Source organism: Cetorhinus maximus, chromosome 13, assembly GCF_964194155.1.
Source record: "Cetorhinus maximus chromosome 13, sCetMax3.hap1.1, whole genome shotgun sequence".
NCBI classification, from domain to species: domain Eukaryota; kingdom Metazoa; phylum Chordata; class Chondrichthyes; order Lamniformes; family Cetorhinidae; genus Cetorhinus; species Cetorhinus maximus.
The window spans coordinates 90,654,376-90,673,970 of NC_135891.1; the positions used below are offsets into that span (position 1 = coordinate 90,654,376).

Genomic DNA, 19,595 nt, shown 5'->3' on the forward strand with positions numbered 1-19,595 from the left:
TTACCTGTTATCTTGAGAGCATTATTAAAACACTTTACATGCAACACTTTTGTAAATGCAATTGTTATATAATATTATAATTTAGATGTTGGGGGGGGGAGGGGGTGGTGCTCCATGATTATTAATCCATTTGAAAAGGGGTCCTCCAACCAAAAATGTTTGAGAATCATGGGACTGAAGTGATCTTCCTTCCTTGGTGAACAAGTACAATGAATCTCATTAGGCTGTTTTACTGTAGGGTCACAGACAAACCCAAGCCTGTCCTCACACACAGCTGTGGCATTACATTCAATGGTAACACGTCTACTATTACAGCAGCTAACCCAGGACAGATCCGGGATACAATTTGCGGGTGACATGGCTCAGGACTGCACTAAAGATTGGCTTTAACAACTGAGCCCATCAGCATAGCTCATAGATTAAACTTTTTCACCAAAATATGAGCCACACTATAACAAAAAGAGGAAATGCTGGAAATGTTCAACAGGGTAGGCAGCATCTGTGGAGACAGAACAGAGTTAACGTTTCAGATCTGTGACTTTTTATCAGAACTGGCAAAAGTTAGAAATGTAAAAGGGGTTAAGCAAGTGAAAGTGGTGAAGGGCGGAAAAAGAATCAAAGGAAAGATCTATGATAGAGTGGAGGACAAGAGAGATTAATTTTTTTTATTCATTCACGGGAAATAGGCTTTGCTGGCTGGGCCAGTATTTATTGCCCATCCGTAGTTGCCCTTGAGAAGGTGGTGGTGAGCTGCCTTCTTGAATTGCTTCAGTCCATATGGTACACCCACAGTACTGTTAGGGAGGGAGTTCCAGGATTTTGACCCAGCAACAGTGAAGAAATGATATATTTCCAAATCAGGGTGGTTAGTGAGTTGGAAGGGGACTTCCAGGTGGTGGTGTTCCCATCTATCTGCTGTCCTTGTCCTTCTAAATGGTAGTGGAAGGTGCTGTTGAAGGAGCCTTGGTGAGTTGCTGCAGCGCATCTTGTAGATGGTACACACTGCTGCTACTGTGCATCGGTGGTGGAGGGAGTGAATGTTTGTGGATGTGAATGTGGTTGATGAGTAGAGTTGATGAGTTGAACCAAAGAGAGTGGTAATGTGACAAGAAAATAAATAAAAGATGTGTCTAGAGGTGTGTGAATGGCAGAATGATGAACAGCTGCCTTCTGAAAACAAGAGAAAAACAAGAATAAAACTGAGACCTGCAAAGAAAAAGGAAACAAAATGGGAGTAGAGATTAGTCTGATATTGTTAAACTCAATGTTGAATCTGGAAGGCTGTAAGATGCCTAATTGAAATATGAGGTGCTGTTGCTCTGTTCCTGTTTCACTGGAAGACTGTAGGAGGCCAAGGACAGAGAGGTCAGTGTGAGAACAAGGTGGAGAATTAGAATCACAGGTGACTGGAGGACTGGGTTCTGCCTGCAGACTGAATGGAGGTGTTCTGCCAAGCATTCAGCCAATCTACATTTGGTCTTTCCAATGAGCAGTCTGCATTGTGAGCAGCAAATACAGTATACTAGAAATGTATGAAAGAAGTACAAGTAAATTGCTGTACTTTATGATCCTTGAATTATGTTCTTTGTTTCAGATTAAGTTTGCCATGCCAACATATTATCTTCCAATAATGGAAACTTAAAATAATATTATAGATATTGGGACGTTAGTCACGTTTCGTTACAATATTCTTCTAATCATGTGCATATTACAGCAAGTCCTCAAATACCTACACAGTGAAATGTCCCCATAGCTTTTATACGTGATGACACGGTGTAAGGTGCAGTAACTCCTTCGCGCCGAGTATAGGCGCAGTTTGAAGAAATCAGACCCTCGCCATGGGAATGGCGCTCTGTGCCTGTATATGGATGCAGTAAGCCCTCCCGCCGGAGAGGGCGCGAAGGTTCGGAGTTGTAATTCTTTTTGTGGGTGGGTGAGGATGAAGGATGCTGCAGTAACTTGTCGCAGACGGCGAGGGAGCTGTAATGGGAGCTGTGTGTAGGTGGGGGTGTAGTAACTCCTCCCAGTCGGCAATGGTTGGAAGTTGTCATGGAGCCGTGCGCGCGGGTCAGTGGTGTAGTAACTCCTTCCAGTCGGCAATGGCGCGATGTTTGGAAGTTGTGATGGAGCTGTGCGCGCGTGCGCGGGACGGTGGTGTAGTAACTCCTCCCAGCCGGCGAGGACGCAATGGTTGGAAGTTGTGATGGAGCTGTGCGCGCGTGCGCGGGACGCTGGTGTAGTAACTCCTCCCAGCCGGCGAGGACGCAATGGTTGGGTGTTGTAATGGGGGCAGAGAGAGAGTCTATGTGCGCGATGCAGTGTGGGAAACGGCGGGTCTGGCCAGACGGAACTGGGAGCGCGGCTGGGGAGGGGGAAAAACTGTGAAAATTGGCTCGGCTGTGAGGCGACTTTTATTTTTGACACAACGCTGTCGGGATAGAAACTTAACAACGGTTTATTTTGAATTTAAAAAAATTCTGCTCGTCCGCTCGAGTTGAGGAAAATGTCGGAAAATCAGCCCAACAACCCGAACCGGGTGAGAAACAACAACCTGAACCCGAACCCGCTCATCAATGTCCGGGACCGGCTCTTCCACGCACTCTTCTTCAAGATGGCCGTGACATACGCCAGGGTGTTTCCCCCATCCTTCCGGAGAATGTTTGAGTTCTTCGTGCTGTTGAAGGTTAATGTTGTTGTTTGTGTTTGGGCGCGGGGGGGTGGGTGGGCTGGCGGAGGTAGCAGGCCCCGGGCTCGAGATGAGGGCAAGGGGTTGTGCGCACGCGCGCCCATCGTGTGTTGGCCTGATGCTTGGGTTTGCCATTAAACACCCCTTATTTAATATGTTTCATTGTATTTTTAACTTTACGGTCACATGGCTGGTATAGTTTGTAAAGCCACTGCATTTTGGTTGCATAATGTTTGCAGGCAGAGGTTGGGTGATAAACTGTGCTTCCCACTAATTGCCCCCCTGGCCTCCACGTTACCTGATATTGTTACCTAAGATTCACTCTTCAACTACTGTCCCCCTCTACTTTAAATCTGTTGTCATCAGCTGTCACCTCAAATAAAGAACCCCTCCATTCTTACAAACCACCAGCATATGGGATACCTGCCTTTATTAGCTGAGGCATAGAATAAAAGAGCAGGGAGGTTATGTTGGAGCTGTATAAAAGTACTGGAGTACTGTATGCAGTTCTCGTCATCGTGCTATAGGAAGGATGTGATTGCATTGGAGAGGGTTCAGAGGAGAATCACCAGGATGTTTCCTGGGCTGGAGCGTTTCAGCTATGAATAGAGACTGGATGGGCTAGGGTTGTTTTCCTTAGAGCAGAGAAGGCTGAGGGGGACCTGATACAAAATTGAGGGGCATAGATAGGGTAGCTAGGAAGTAACTTTTTCCCTTGGAGGTGTCAGTAAACAGGGGGCATAGATTTAAGGTAAGGGGCAGGAGGTTTAGAGGGGATTTAAGGAAAATATTTTTCACCAGAGGCTGGTTGGAATCTGGAACATGCTGCCTGAAGGGGTGGTAGAGGCAGGAGCCCTCACAACATTTAAGTATTTTAGGTGAACACTTGAAATGCCATAGCATACCAGGGCTACGAGCCAAGTGCTGGAAAATAGGATTAAAATTGATAGATGCTTGATGGCCGGCGTGGACATGATGGGCCGAAGGGCCTGTTTCTGCGTTGTATAACTATGACATCTTCAACATCCCTTCTCCAAAGTTCTTGAATGTGTTGTTGCCTCCCAAATCTTCACAAAATGCCATGTTTGAATTTCTCATGTCCGATTTTTGCTCTATCAGATTAAGGAAAAAACTCTTGTCAAAGGCACATATGTGACTGTGTCCTTGACCTTCTGGACTTGTGTGCAGACTTTGGCATGCCTTTCCATCATTGTCCAGATGGGTGGGAATGCACTTTCCAGGTTCCATTCTTATACATTAAACCCTAGCCAGAGTATTACCTGCACTGCCTTCTCTTTCTGTTCCCACACACAGGAGTAGGCTAGTTAGTTTCTCGTGCCTGTTCCACCTTTCAATGAATTCGCAGCTGATCTGCAACTTCTGGTAAAAGCAAAAAACTGCGGATGCTGGAAATCCAAAATAAAAATACCTGGAAAAACTCAGCAGATCTGGCAGCATCTGCAGAGAGGAACGCAGTTAACGTTTCAAGTCCGTATCGGACTCAAAACATTAACTGTGTTCCTCTCTGCAACTTCTGGTGTTTGCCAATTTTCTAATCTTGAAGCCCTCCTATTCCTCCTCTACATGCTGCTCCTTGATGACATCCAAAAATGCAGCATCACTTTCCACGTGTATGTTGACAAAACCCAGCTCTGCCTCACCACTACCTCTCTCAAATCCTTCACTAACTCTAAATTGTTACACCGTTTGCCTAACATCAGGTTCTGTATCAGAAATTTCATCCAATTTAACATTGGGAAGACCGAAGCCATTGTCTTTGGTCTCTGCCACCATCTCCGTTCCCCAGCCATCGACTCCATCCCTCTTCTTAGCAAATGTCCAAGGCTGAACCAGGCTGTGCGCAACCTTTGTGTCATGTTTGACCTTGAGGTGAATTTCAATCCACATTGGCACTATCATTAAGACTGCCTTCCATAACATTGCCTGATGTCACCTCTGCCTCAGCTCATGTTTCCCCTTGTGGGGCATTCTAGAACGAGAGGCCATAGTTTTAGGCTAAGGGGTGGTAGACTTAAATCAGAGATGAGGAGGAATTACTTTTCTCAAAGGGTCGTGAATCTGTGGAATTCACTACCTCAGAGTGCAGTGGATGCCGGGACGCTGAATAAATTTAAGGAAGGGATAGATTTTTAATTAGTAACAGGTTGAAAGGTTATGGGGAGAGAGCGGGAAATTGGAGTTGAGGTTGAAGTGAGATCAGCCGTGATCGTATTGAATGGCAGGGCAGGCTCGAGGGGCTGAATTGCCTGCTCCTAGTTCTTATGTTCTTATATTCTTATGTTCTTAAAAGAACATGAGAAATAGGAGTAGGTCATTTGGCCTCTTGAATTTGCTCTGCTGTTCAAGGAAATCATGGCTGATCTGATCATGTCCTCAACTCCATTTTCTAGCCTGTCCCCTCATAACACTAGACTCCCTTGGAAATTAGAACAATTTATCTAACTCTGCCTTGAATACATTGAATGACGCAACCTCCGCTGACCTCCGTGGAAGAGAATTCCAAACACCAACAACTTCTGAGAGAAGAAATTCCCTCTCATCTCGGTTTTAAATGGGAAACTCCCATATCCTGTGCCTCTTGGTTCTATATTCCCCCACACTGAAACCCTCATCCATGCCTTTGTTACCTCTGGACTTGACTATTTGCAATGCACTCCTGGCTGACGTCCTGCATTTCATCCTCCACAAACTTGAGGTCATCCAAGTCTCTGCTGCCTCTGTCCTAACTCGCACCAACTCCGGTTCACCCATCATCACTCTGCTTGCGGACCTACATTGGCTCCTGTTTATTCGATGCCTCTATTTTAAAATTCTCATCCTTGTTTTCAACTTCCTCTGTGGCCTCACTCCTCCTTATCTCTGTAATCTCATCCAGCTCCACAATCCCTAAAATTTATAGGCTGCTCTAATTCTGAACTCTTGTGCATTTTGGATTTTAATCATTCCACCATTGGTGGCCATGTCTTCTGCCAAGGCCCTAAGCTCTGGAATTACCTCTCAAAACCTCTCCACTTTCCTTTCCTCCTTTTAAGATGCTCCTTAAAATCCAGCTCTTTGAGCAAGCTGCCCTAGTATCTCCTTATGTGGCTTGGTGTCAATTTTGTTTTATAACAATCCTGTGAAGCTGTTATAAAATGCCTTTTATTACCTTAAAAGTGCTTTCTAAATATAAGTTGTAGTTATTGGTTGTTACGTGGATGGTTATTAGTCAGGATGACCTCATTGATTGCATATTTGTGCTCGATCAATGAAGCAAGCAGCAAAAATCCAGATTTTGGTTGCTATTTGCGTGTCCAAGCAAGATCCAATTATTTTAGGCATAATCAACAGCTAGTTTTGAGCTGGAAAAAAGGTATTTGCATTCACAAGCATTTAGTATTTCCACTAATTCTCTCAGTCCTGAAGATCTCTTTAGATCTTTAAATTTCTCATTTGGCTAAGGGTATACAATACAGCAGGTAGTTCATAGGGTAGGAGGTGAATTATGAATATTACAGAAGTGTATTGTAATCATTAAAACTTCGTGGTTTGAGTATGAAATAAATTATATTTAAAGATGCATTGTAATAGAAAATAATGCAACAGGATAGAGATGTGCAGGTAATGATGGTCAACACAATGGATTGGTTGCACTAAGAGAAGCAACGGAGGAAATAGAGGCTGTAATCATCATTTCCGATTGTACGACGGCTACTTCAGTGGAGCTGGAGGTCTACTGATGTACCCTTGTTTTAAAAGGGAGGAAAGGATAGGCCAGTTAATTATAGGCCAGTCAGCCTAACTTTGTTAGTGAGAAAATTGTTGAAAAAATGTGTCCAAGAGCTGAAAATGGAATTAGGCTGTGTAGCTCTTTCAGCTGGCACAGACACGATGGACCGAATGGCTTCCCTCTGTGCTGTAAATTTTCTACATTTCTTTCTATGGACAGCTGGGGTGTAGTTGTAATGCCAAACTTCAAGTTGTAGTTGATTGAAACAACAGAAGGGTATCGATAAACTCCATTGTGAGAGTTGTCCATCGAAACTACATACAAAATTTGCAGAACACCCCAAGCTTAGGCTCACTATCCAAGCCACAGGTGACTTAGCGATTTCTTGTGAAGGTGGTTGGAATCCACCTCTCCACCCACCGCCAGCATGAACCAGTGCTTTTCAGGGGAGGAGGGTAAATAACAGCAGTGAAAATGACATTTATCCTGTTCACAATTTTGCAAGAAATTGATGAATAAACTGGAAATTTGTGTTCTCTGCTGCAACCTCTTTAGAAAAGTTATTGGAAAGAATTTCACCTTCAAGAGTGGACAGATATACCTTTTCTGCAATTCTGTCTCCTTAACCAGCAGATGGAAAAACCACAACCCCATTATACTGATGTTCTGCTGAAAGGTTACACAAAACATTGTCCTACCTTTCTTTCCTAGTCTCGGTTATCCATTGACTAATTTTGACAATGCAAATGTAACTATTCATGTGGAAATATGTCTGTCTAGAATGGTTAACTTATTGCACTTAGACCCTGTGGCATTTTTGTTAACCTGGAAGTTAAACCATTTCAATAGGTTAGCAAATTTATTTTCAACTAGTTTCAACCAGTTTATAGTAGAAGCAACCCTAGAATACAGAAAGGATTGCCAATCTCACTCGACTTGTAAAGGGTTACTAGTTGCAAAAATAGGCTAAAAATGATACTGGGTGCTTTTCTGTGCTTGGGTTGATGGCATACTCCTGAGTTTGAATGTAGAGTTAAACCATACAGATGCTAGATTCTAGATATTAAAAGTGCAGAAGTCTTTCATTCCGTAACACTGACCTACTGTCACCTTGATGAATGAAAAGCGTTCACTTTTTGGCACAATGTGGAGATTATTGAAATTTATCCCACATGTGAATTATGATTAGGTATACATTATGACAGCACTAGTGTGCTATCTTACCATCAACATGCTAACCCTTGCCTTTTCCCATCTGTCATTTTTATTTATCTTTTGCTCTTAAATTTAGTTTCATCCTTGGTTTTTATTTCCACCTTCCCCTCCCCAGACTTTTATTGACCTTCATCTTCCATGTGTTCATATGGGCCACTACATCTTCCACTAATCCTCCTTACAAAAATTGTCCCAAATTTTTTGGTATCCTGTTTTATTTTTTCTCAACAGCTCTCCTCTTTCCATTAGATTTCCATTCAATCTGTCACATCTTTAGTGGTCAACATAACATAGGCCTAAATTTGAACATGGTATCGCTCAGTTTTGCAGTTATATTATGGTTTTACCACGTCATATTTCAGTCAAATAATCCAGTGCTTTAATATATTTACATTTTTATACCATTATAACTCGGATGAACTGCCTTTTTTTAAAAGTTGTATAGATGTTCCTACATTAACTTGACTTCGGAGCACTTTGATATAAGCCTGTGAGGCAATTATGCCTTCTCTGATTCAGGTACAGCAAAGAAAAAAGACAGGGACAATAAACAATTTGAAGTAGCCATGGCTGTACTTCAAATATTTTGAATAAATCTGGCATGGACACATGGGCTGAATGGCCTCCTTCACTGCTGTAATTACTCTATGGGTTGAATCCAATGATTGTGAGCCATTTTGAAGAGCCCCAGTGAGATTAAACGTTAATCTAGCAGTTAACTGCCTGCCATCGGAGTTTTCCAGGATGGCCAGGAATGGCTGCACTGCTGGGACTGCAGAAGGCACCAAAGCAGCAGTGAAGGAGGCCCCAGAAGACGTGAGTAGGGCGGACTCACAGAGACCAGTTAGGCAGACCCTGGTGAAAGATGGGGTGGTCGTTGTGAGAGCAGGAAAGGTTCTGTCAGCAGGGATGGCCCTTGTTGCCAGGGGAGTTCCCCCCCCCCCCCCCCCCGCAAAACCCCACATTGAGGCCACCAGGGTATATCTGGTGAGCTCCCCACATGTGACAGGCTCTAAACCCTTGCCACCCAATTACATGGTCCCCCACCAAATCCAAATTGCTCCCAGCAGGGGTAAGTTCTTCAATTCCGCCTCTGGCTCCATGTTTGCTTAAGTGGTGATTCTGTTGTATGATCCTGAGGACTTGCTCAGATTAATGCAGCTCATAGGACTGTGAGGGATCTGAGCTGATAATTCTTATCTCAATGTAAATTTGAGAGGGAAAGAGTATGCAGTTAACTCATTTCAACTTATTAGTTCTGCCCCCTTGTCTGTTTCTCAGGCCTGTACCTCAGTATGGTTCCCTATTAACTGACTAGACAAAATAATTTCTCCCGCTCAACAAGACAAAAAGGAATTGACTAAGCAATTTTGACTTTTTTAATTAGGGTACTGCTGGTGTAACCCTTTAAAGATGCACTAAAATCTGATTTTTAGGTTTCAAGAGTTTTTTGTCAATAGAAGTTAAATTTGCTTCAAGTTTTTTCAGAAGTGTGAAGTATTTGTTTTGTTGGAAATTCAAGCTGGGGAGTAATACTGGCCTTTGAAAAAATAATGAATTTGTACTGTAGAGAAGAGGATCGAATGAATGCATCTTGTCTTTAATATTTATGTACCAAAATTTATTTACTTCCCAGATCTGCTCAAGATTTGATAGTCAACAATTAAACTATTTCTGCAAATTTCCCTCAAATGTTTTCCTCCCCTTAGTTTAAAATATTAAACCATTGGTGTATAATTGTAGCATATTGTTATCCTAATTATTTGAAGGATAGCTGATGATCTTTTAATCCTGGATCAAAATTTGGTGTCAAAACAAATACTGATTTCTGTCCAGCAGCAGCAATGAGCATGGTGAAGATGGTTTCCAAGGAACAGAATCTCATGGGATTGTCACAGTTTCCAAATTGCATCTCTGGAGAAATCTTGCTAGTGATACACATAACCTCTTATTTTGTAATATATCACTTGGCCTGATTTAAAAACCTACTGATATTACATAGACCTATGCTAATGAATATAACATTTTCATTCTTGACATAACTGGTAGAGCTCTGCCTTTGAGGAAAACCGAAGTCTCTTTGAAAGTTATCCTTAGTTGTCCATATAGAATCGAGGAGGAAACTGAAGAAAAGACCTGAAAGAAAAATATAAACTTGAATTGTTTGCCCTATTATTCTAAAAGTTAATTTAAGTAGAGTGAGTTAAACCTGAACAATTTATTAAATAATCCATACCAGCATAGTGCACGCAGAATGTGCCTGTTTTCTATCATGAAAAATTCTGAATTTTGATGTACAATTCCTGGTGAATAAGCAGCTTTATCTTAGTATTCATAGTCACAGAAATGTACAGGACGAGGAAAGACAATTTCAATTCACCTGACCTGTCTAGGAAATATATTCCACAATACCTCTATGAATATAAGAATGCACAAGATGAATCAAGTGTGTTGCAATTTTTCTATCTTTAAGCATCAGGTATCAAGGGAGGGTTGTTGAAACATCAGTTACCTCCATGCAATTCCTCCCACCCCATAATTTATATTGCAGTTAGTCGCTATACCACCTGTAGCCCCTTGAGAGGCCAGATTGAAAAATGGAGATAGGTTTTCTGAATATATTGATGTTACAAGTGACAGAATGAATGATTTATGAATTATATATTTAGATGCAAGTGATAAAATGTAACGATTTGAATAACCATCTCTATCTGAGGGAAGCTCATTATTTCTGTACCTGGGGGACCAGTTTGTGAAGCAAGCTTGATCTGTCAGATATTTCATAAGAAACGTATGCGCTGACAGGATTTCCTTTGCTAGTGTCATTGCTTACTTTCAGAATTTAAGTTAAACATTTTTAAGGACAAGTCATTGCCTTTGAAATAATACATGTAGATCAATAGACTGGAGAATAGATAAGTTCAGTCTTTTGCCTGAAACTTTGTTAGAACTGTTTAGTAAGAAGGTTATCATGTCCTCGCAATGTCTTCTATTACAAGAACTTGTTGAATTTTTAGATTAATAGGAATATGGAAATAGGAATAAGTTACCGTTCACTCTTCAAAGCAGGCTGTGACATAAAGATTTCCCTTGGGATTTGGACTTCATAGTCATTTGCATTATGTATGTACAATTTAACCTCCTGAGGCTGCTTCCATGGAAGTTAGGCCAGAGAAAGGGGTTATTTGGCCCAATATACCCAAGTTGTGCTCACTTTTGAATTGATCTATTCTCATTCCTAGTCTTTAATCCTAACCTTTATATTCTTTCTTTTCAATTAGTTATCAGATTCCTTCTAATGTTATAATATCTGCTTCAATAGCCACTTATGGTGAACAATTCTAATTTCCAATAACATTCTGAAAATATTTCTTCTCATTTCTCCCTTCACCTTGTTATAATTCTGATGACTTTGCATATTTATCAATTTGCCAACCAATGGAATCAATATTTATTCTGTCAGTTTTGAAAACCTCTGTTAGATACATAAGGTCAATATGAACTTCCCTATTTCAGCATCCATTTGTTCATTAAATGAGACCAAGGTTTTAACCTTTCCTCCTTTGGCACAGATAAATCAATTTTACATTTTGATCACTTTTTGTGCAAAGAAGATATTGGTCTTAAATTTATGTTTTACTACTTTGAACCTGTGTCCTACTCTTGTAATTGCCTCTCGTGCATCCCTGATTTTAATTGCTTCACTATTGTTGGCTGTGCCATCAGTTGCCTAGGCCCCAAGCTCTGGAATGCTCTCTTTACACCACTCTGCCTGCTTTCCTCCTTTAAGACATTCCTTAAAACCTACTTCTTTGTCGAAACTTTTGATCATCTGATCTAATATCTCCTTACGTGGCTCGGTGTCATACTTTGTTTTACAATTTTCCTGTAGAGCACCTGTAGAGCACCTTGGGGCGTTTCATTACGTTAAAGGCACTAATATAAACATAAGTTGTTTTCCTTCATAACTATTTCCTTTGGCAGAAAGAATAAGCCTTGTGGCCCTCCTTTTCCTTCAATACCTGAATATCTTTTACTTCTTGGGAACCAGAACTACATGCAGTACTCAAGGAATGGTCTGACCAGAGTATGGTACAGTTTGATCACTTCCTTCAATTTATATTCTACTGTTTGAACCATGTGCTTCAATATACTTTTGGCTTTGGTTTAATATGTTGTGTACTGAGTTTGCTAGGTCTCTTGATTTCTTCCTAAGCAATTTCAGCACCATTTGTGGAATACTGTAGTGCACCTTTTCTGCCTTATGTACTATATGTTATTCTTGTCAACACTAAATTATATATCTCATTGTTCTGGACACTTGCATAATGTGTCCTCCTTATTGTGTAATTTCTAATTTGTCTTTTAGTTTCCAGTTTGGTATCATCTACAGATTTGACTAACTTGCATTGATTTTTTAAATACAGTAAATTACAATTAGCCCTAGGGACACACAACTCAGAAGTCTTATTTCCCCACCCTCCTCTGCCCCATTCAAATGCATATACACAAACCTTATCTCTTCCAACAAGCAACTGTTTTTTTTCTATTCTTCATACAGTTTCTCATCCATTCCCTAGATTTACCTTGAATCCCTGAGAGTTTTGGCCTTGACAGCATGTCTTTGTGTGGAACCTTTACAGATGCCTTTTGGAAATCTGTCATAGGGTGTTCTGCAGTTCATTCACACTGTCACTTTCTCAAATAAGCCTGGAAGATTTGTCAGGCATGATCTTCATCTTCTGATAATCTGTTGCCTGTTGTTTGCTGTGGGTCTTCACTTATGGAAACTGCACTTTTGCTGGAAGCAAGAGTGTTAGGGGCAAGCCTGAACTCTTACCAATCACATTGGTGTGAATGTGTATGTAACAAGACTTCAACTTCTGTTTTTATAGGCATTATCACTAAAGATACAGATTTATGATTTCATCAAATAACAAACAGGACAAAACTGCATACGCAGAACAATGTGACAGCAAACAGATGCATGTAACTGATAATCCAGAGGAGGTTTCCAATCTGATACAGATCTGAATCCCCAAAAGGATGCATTTGCAATACCAGTGGAACATAGGAGATGATGGAAATTATTTTTGAGAGTCCTTCCTTACTTAAGGAAGGATTTACTTGCATTGGAAGCAGTTCAGAGAAGGTTCACTAGGCTGATTTCCTGGGATGATGGGTTTGTTTTATGAGGAAAGGTTGAGCAAGTTGGGCTATACTCATTGGAGTTTAGAAGAGTGAGAGGTGATCTTCTTGAAACATATAAGATTCTGAGGGGGCTTGGCAATGTAGATGCTGAGAGGATGTTTCCTCTTGTGGGGGAATTTAGAACTAGGGGAGACAGTTTCAAAATAAAGGGACTCACATTTAAGACGGAGATGCGAAGGAATTTCTTCTCTGAGGATCATTACTGTTCGGAATTTTCCTCTCCAGTGAGCAGTGGAGGCTGGGTCACTTAATATATTCAAAGCTGAGTTAGACAGATTTTTGATTCACAAGGGAGTAAAAGGTTATGGGGCAGGGGTTTGGGGTTTCAGGCAGGAAGTGGAGTTAAGGCCACAATCAGATTCACCATGACCCCATTGAGTATTGGAACAGGCTTGAGGGGCCAAATTACCGACTTTTACTTCCGTTTCTTATGGCCTTGTGTATTCATATTGCCAAAATTGCGTGCCTGCTATTCCCTCAAGCTAAAAGTAGTTTTCAAGGGCAAACCATTAAATCAAAGCCGCTCACCTTTTTACTTCATTATTGGACCATGGGTGGGGTTTTATTTCACATGATATAAAAGCAAAATACTGCAGATGCTGGAAATCTGAAACAAAAACAGAAAATGCTGGAAGAACTCAGCAGGTCTAGCAGCATCTGTGGAGGGAGAAACTGTGGAGTTAACGTTTCAAGTCCAATATGACTCTCCATCGGAACTTGATGTATTGGGTATATTTCTCATTTGGATCTCTTGTTCTAGTTTTCAATGCCCTAATCTCTTTGTGGCAATGCCGCTGCACTATAGTATTTATTTTCCTGCACCCATGCTGGATTTCATCATCTGCTGACCAGAATTGAGAGAGAAACCACACTACAGCTTCAGTTCAGCTGCCATTTACTCTGTGACAAGTCACTCTTGACCTTGGAATTTGTTCTCTTGTGTGTTCAGTAAATCTGTCATATAGTGTCTGTTACTTCATGTGAATTTAATTTTGTTTTTCCTCTCTCTCTAACTTTTTCTCTCCCCCCCCACCCCCCCTCCCCCCTCGTTGTTATGTGCATATTTTTCCGTAAATGACTAACTTTTAAATATCTTGACCTGTGCTGGGCAAAAGCAAGAGGTGACTTGTTGGTTTCTAAACCATATGAAAACACCCCACACTATGCTGAATTACCTGTGCACTTAATATTTGGTTTAGAGCAGTTTTTCGGCAGCTCACCACCACTTTCTCAAGGACAAATAGGGATGGGTGGCAAATGTTGGACTTGCCAGTGATGCCCACATCCCATGAAAGAATAAAAAAAATCAGACCCAAAGGATTTAAATGTGCTCAGGGAGAGGATGAAGGATTTATATAGAGTAAATGAGGAGAAATTGCAATGGCAGAGGGTTGGTTAACAGAGGACGCAGATTTAAAGTGATTGGTGGAAGAACCAGAGGTGACATGAGAAAACGTTTTTCTGCACAGCGAGTTATGATGATCTGGAATGCCATGCCTGAAAAGTAGTACAAGCAGATTCAGTCATAGCATTCAAAAGAGAATTGGATAAATACATGAAGGGGAAAAAAATAACAGGATTTTTGGGAAAAAGCAGGGAACTGGAATTAATTGGATAGCTTTCCCAAGGAGTTGGCACAGGTATGATAGGCTGAATGGTCTCCTTCCATGCTATGGGGTTGCACAATTTCATGATAAAATTATGCTGCTAAAATGAACCTTTGTTGCTAACAGGCCATAAAATCTAAGCGTTGCTGATCAATCAGTTTGTTTGGTGAGGGAATTGTGCAGTGACAAATGCTTTTGTAAATTTCACGGTCAGAACCATTTGGCATTCGGTGACCAGCTTTCTATTTTAAAAAAATTACAGAGCGAGGGGCAAAACGTGCTACATGTAATATGTTTATTTATGGTACAGAAAAGTTTTGCAGCTATCTCACTCATTCTATTGGACATTGGAAAGATGGTTGCTGTCAAAGCTTAACTGGGCCATGTTAAGAAACAGCACATCTCCAGAATCAGCACGAGCAGTGGTATTGAAGGATAGCACGGAGCTGTGAAAATATTACTTGTAGCATCATACACACAATACACCATTAATAAATTAATGGCAAAATCATTACACTGTTTACAAATCTTGTGACCTCTTCACATTTAAAACCTGATTTTTTAAAAATCCATTTCCTCAGCTAAGCTTTGAAATGTGTAATGATTTATTATAGTGGTGTATGGCTATATGTACTTTGTCCATGAGAAAGATCCCATAATTCAATCATACGTGTGCTATTTGTAAGTTTGAGTTTTGCCCACTCTGAAATAAGCTTAGTAATTCATTGCTCTCGTACCCATCATCTGAGTATAGATTTGAATTAAATGTTATAATATTTTTGATTGTTTTACAAAGCAATCAGAGATGGGTTTGGTGCCAAGGCAGAAGAAAAAGTGCCTGAGCATGGACCTAAATAACATAGTAAGCTAGATGAATTAGCAGGGTACTTTATAGTGCAAAAGAAAACTCACATGGCATGACAGTTTCCTATATCCACCATTTTTTTGTTCCTCCTCTCCCCCATTAATTTAATTACAAACCAGTTTAATAAGAAGAGCATACTGCCCCGAATGGCCCACTACATAAAGGCATAACTTTGCTGATCACAGCCATACCTACAGTTGTATTATAGTTGACCATAGCACTCTCAGGCTAGGAAGGGAAAGCACTGGTCTGAAGTCCTGCTGCCGGTCATTGTTCACATAACTTTTCTGGAAATATGAAAGTTTGTGTCTGTAAACATTGCCTGATGCCAGAATTAGCTTTGCTTGTGAAGCCTTGTATAGTTGAAAATCCACAGTCTGGTCTTATGTAATGAATTTGGTGTGGTACTAGACAGCCCAACCATTTCCGATTTGGCCTTACTTAATGAAATTTAAAATTTACTGAACTTTCCAAAATGCTGTTAGTGTAGCTTTCAATGCCTCAAAGTCAAAAGTGGTTGCAAGATATCATGAACCTAAAATAAATTTGCTATCAGTTCTGAGTAAGAGGAAAAAGTAGTTGAACCTTCAACTGAGTACCACTACAAGTTGATAGGTAATTAAATTCCAGCATTATTTGAAGATGTCAAATGTGCCCATGGGACCCCAGAGCACCTGAGTGGGCAATGACACACTTAATATAGTGTCACGACTCACTGGGGATGGTGCGCTACAATATCAAGCCCCACTGCTCCCCGAGCCACGAAAAATGTGAAAAGTTTGATCAAACCACCTCACTGTTTAATTTAGGTTAACAGAATACAAGCACCAGGTTTGTAAACTTAATAACGAAATAACAGTTTATTGAACAAACTGTCGTTAACCAGTGGCAAAAGAAAAAAATATAAACTGCTAATTTCTAATTTGATAACCTAAACTCTACCCCTTCTTAAATCCCTATACACACACATACAAGACACATAAGACACACAAAAACATGGATTTTAAGGGTGGGATAAAACAGTTCAATAGCACCAATTCCGAAGTACAGGATTTGATGGGTTGGTTTTGATTGATGTCTTCCAAATTCCTTTTAGTTCTTTGTTGATGACACGGAGTGGCCTTCCCAGCACTTTCAGTCTTTAGTTCACTGGTTGAGCACTTGCTTTTCAATGTCTCTAACAGTGATTTTCCCCTTTTCTTCTTGACAGGAGTTTTTCAGAGAGAGAGCAGGTTATAGAGATATGAGGGGAAAAAAACAGATTGCTATTATTGTAGAATTACTGGAATCTTACACAGAAGAAAGAAGTTTTAGGCCTTTTCTCTTTTCAGGCTGTGAGCTTTTTTCTCACCTGCAGTGTTCTCTCTCAAACCCTGGTCACCTTGTTAGTAGCCAATTAAAATGTTGTTGCCAGGCAATTCCCCTTTAGACCGGATTCCTCCTCGGTACCATCCTTTCTTTCATGGCACACTCCGTTCCAGGATAGCAACATTGTATATATCCCTCACACTGTTCCAGTAGACAAGTCTTTCAAACTGCAGCCATTGTAATTTTAATCCACAGTCCAACAGAAATAAAAAGATATGTTCTTTACAATAGTCCAATAGAAATTTTTAATAAGTTCTTTACAATAATGCTAAGCATGCAGACAGAAAGTTCTAGGTTCGATTCAGATTCTGATTAATTAGCTGATACAAGCTGGGCAGCAGCTGTGCTATGGTTGGTTTCAGCACAGGGATGAGTACAACTCAGCTAAGATTGTTGTACAACTACTACTGCTGGAAAGTGCATGTAAATTCATGCATTGCATGAGGACAGGTTTGCATTCTATAGTTCCCATGATCAAATAACATGCAAGCACTGGTGATTTATTAACAACGTGCATGCCTATAGCACCTTTAAAGTAGGACGCATCCTAAAGCACTTCATGGGAATGTAATCAGACAAAAAACAGCATGGAGCTAAGGAACAGGACATTAGGGCAGGATGATTAAAAGATTTGTTAAAGAGACAGTTTAAGCAGAGCCATAAAGGGAGAGAGAGGTGGAAAGGGAATTCCAAAACCAGGGCCCAGATGCTAAAGGCACTGCTGTCGGTGGCGTGAAGGAAGCGGGAGGTACACAAGGGGCCAGAGGAATGTAAAATTTTGAGTTGTAGGGCTGGAAGAGATTACAGACTTAGAGAGGAGTGAGGCCATGGAGGAATTTGAAGATGAGAATGAGAACTTTAAAATCAAGGCATTGGTGGACTGCGAGTCTGTGTCGGCTAGCAAGTACAGTGGTGATGGGTGAACGAGACTTATTGCAAATTACGGGTAGCAGAGTTTAAGATAGGCTCAAGTTAATGGAAGATGGGATACCAGCCAGGAGAGTGTAACAATAATCAAGCAGAGAGCTACTAAAGGCATAAATGAGGGCTTCAGCAGCAATGGACTGAGGGAGGAATAGAGGTGGGCAATATCAAGATATTATAATGCAAAATTGATGTCCCCTAGTTCTGAATTCTCACAGGAATCATAAGAGGAAATAGTTTCTTTATCAACTCTCAAATCCCTTTGACATTTTAAAAGATCTCAAATAGATCAGCCTTCGATCTTAGTCTGGGGAGTACAAACTAAATTTAAGTAACCTATCCTCATAAGCTATTTCTTGAAGCCCTGCTATTCTGCTGAATCTGTGCCTTCCAAATGCCAATATACCTTCCCTGGTGTGCAGTGTCCAAAACTGAATGTAGTACTCCGATAAGGTCTCAGAGAGGCTCCACACCAGAAACATTACTTCCTCATTTTTGTATTACAGCCTTTTTGACATAAAGACCATCATTTCATTGGCCTTCTTGATTAACTTTTGTAACTGTGTGCCACCTTTTAGTGATTTGTAAATATCCCAATGCTCTTTCACACCATCTAGTCTCTCACCACTCAGAAAGCTGAACAAGTGTATCCAATGAGTATTTGAGCAATACAGTCCTGGATATTCTAGGCTTAACCTCAGTTGTAGTTGTGGTGCAGTTGGCCTCCCTGGCTCAGGAAATAAAGGTTTTCTTTCCTCAACACTTTCTGGTGGTTTCTAGTTGAAATCCATTTTGTGTGCTCTTAAATTAGAACCATTTAAGGCCTAGCTGTGATACACTCCACTACAAAATACTGTAGTGTGATCATTGTCACCAGGACTGAATGGGTGTTTCAGCAAGTAATGGAAAGTGGACTGAGGCTATGGTACCACATTCCAAAAAGCCCTCCAGGAAGTGAGGAGCCAAAACTGTTGAATGAAGAATAAGTTCCCCATACTAGAAATATTTCATATCTTTGAAAGTTCTCTGATACTTGCCTGTGAGATTGAAGCGCATCCCAGTTTCTTTTTTATTCATTCATGTGATGTGGGCAATAAATGCTGGCCTAGCCAGCAATGCCCACATCCTTGAATGAATTAAAAAAAATGTACCTGTTGTTGGGAACAACAAATGGTTTACAAATAGCCACAACCCCAGTTGGTAGCACGTAGGAGTCATCGATTTTTAATCAGAGTTCAATTTACCTGATCACAGTAATATTTTAATAGGGTCCACTGACTTAATGGATCTTGAGATCCATAACCTTTTACCCTGTATCTGTGCTGCTGGTACATGAATGATTTCCTCAAAGCATCGGAAATTAACACTATTCCACCTTGGATATATAGATAGTTTCAATAAATTGAAAATATTTGCACGTCTAAAAATGTATTATTTTGTTTTGACTTGGGCACTTAATTTGGTGACATATGGTGTCTGAACGGGAAGGAAACTTGTAGAGTTAAAATTGAACCAACTTGTCAGCACTTCAAAAAGAAAAGGCATCAGAGACTACCAATTGCCAGTATAATAATGTATAACAGGAAAGCCTCACATTAACTTTCACGTCATAAAAATGATCATAAAATTTAAATAAGAACTCCAGGGATCCACTCCTAAAAATTGACAAGTTAGATGTTTATTTTAAGGTGCAAAGAAGAGCAAGTGGGCATTTATTTAGGTAATTGCCTGCTTCCTGCAGTTTCCTCTTAATTATTTCTTCCTTCTGAGCTGTTTAATATGTTTTTTTTTTGTGAATGGAGCTCTGATAAAATGTACCCATCCGATTTGGGTTAAGCACATAGTGATGTTTTTGTGACTCTCCTGGAAAATGGGCAGTTGATCAGAAACGTGTCCATGAACTTTTCTGAATGTTATATTTGGATTCCCAGAACAGATATACTCCCTCTGTTTCTGTAACCGTGCCAAAAATCAAGTGCATTTTGAAGA

At 40.5% G+C, this 19,595-nt stretch overlaps 1 protein-coding gene across 6 annotated transcripts in view; it reads left to right on the forward strand.

Annotated features, from left to right (window-relative positions):
* Positions 1 to 1,910: 1,910 nt before the first annotated feature.
* The window catches only part of tmem259 (transmembrane protein 259), a 61,510-nt gene continuing 43,825 nt past the window's right edge, over positions 1,911 to 19,595 (forward strand). The window contains exons 1-2 of one of the 6 annotated variants that reach the window (XM_078555755.1): positions 2,561 to 2,683; positions 11,616 to 11,723. In XM_078555755.1, coding sequence (XP_078411881.1) covers positions 11,721 to 11,723 — 3 coding nt within the window. In that variant the 5' untranslated portion in view covers positions 2,561 to 2,683; positions 11,616 to 11,720. Of the gene's footprint in view, positions 1,930 to 2,244; positions 2,684 to 11,615; positions 11,724 to 19,595 lie in introns of those variants that run through there. The other 5 variants (XM_078555757.1, XM_078555756.1, XM_078555753.1 and 2 more) reach the window with 5 other exon arrangements.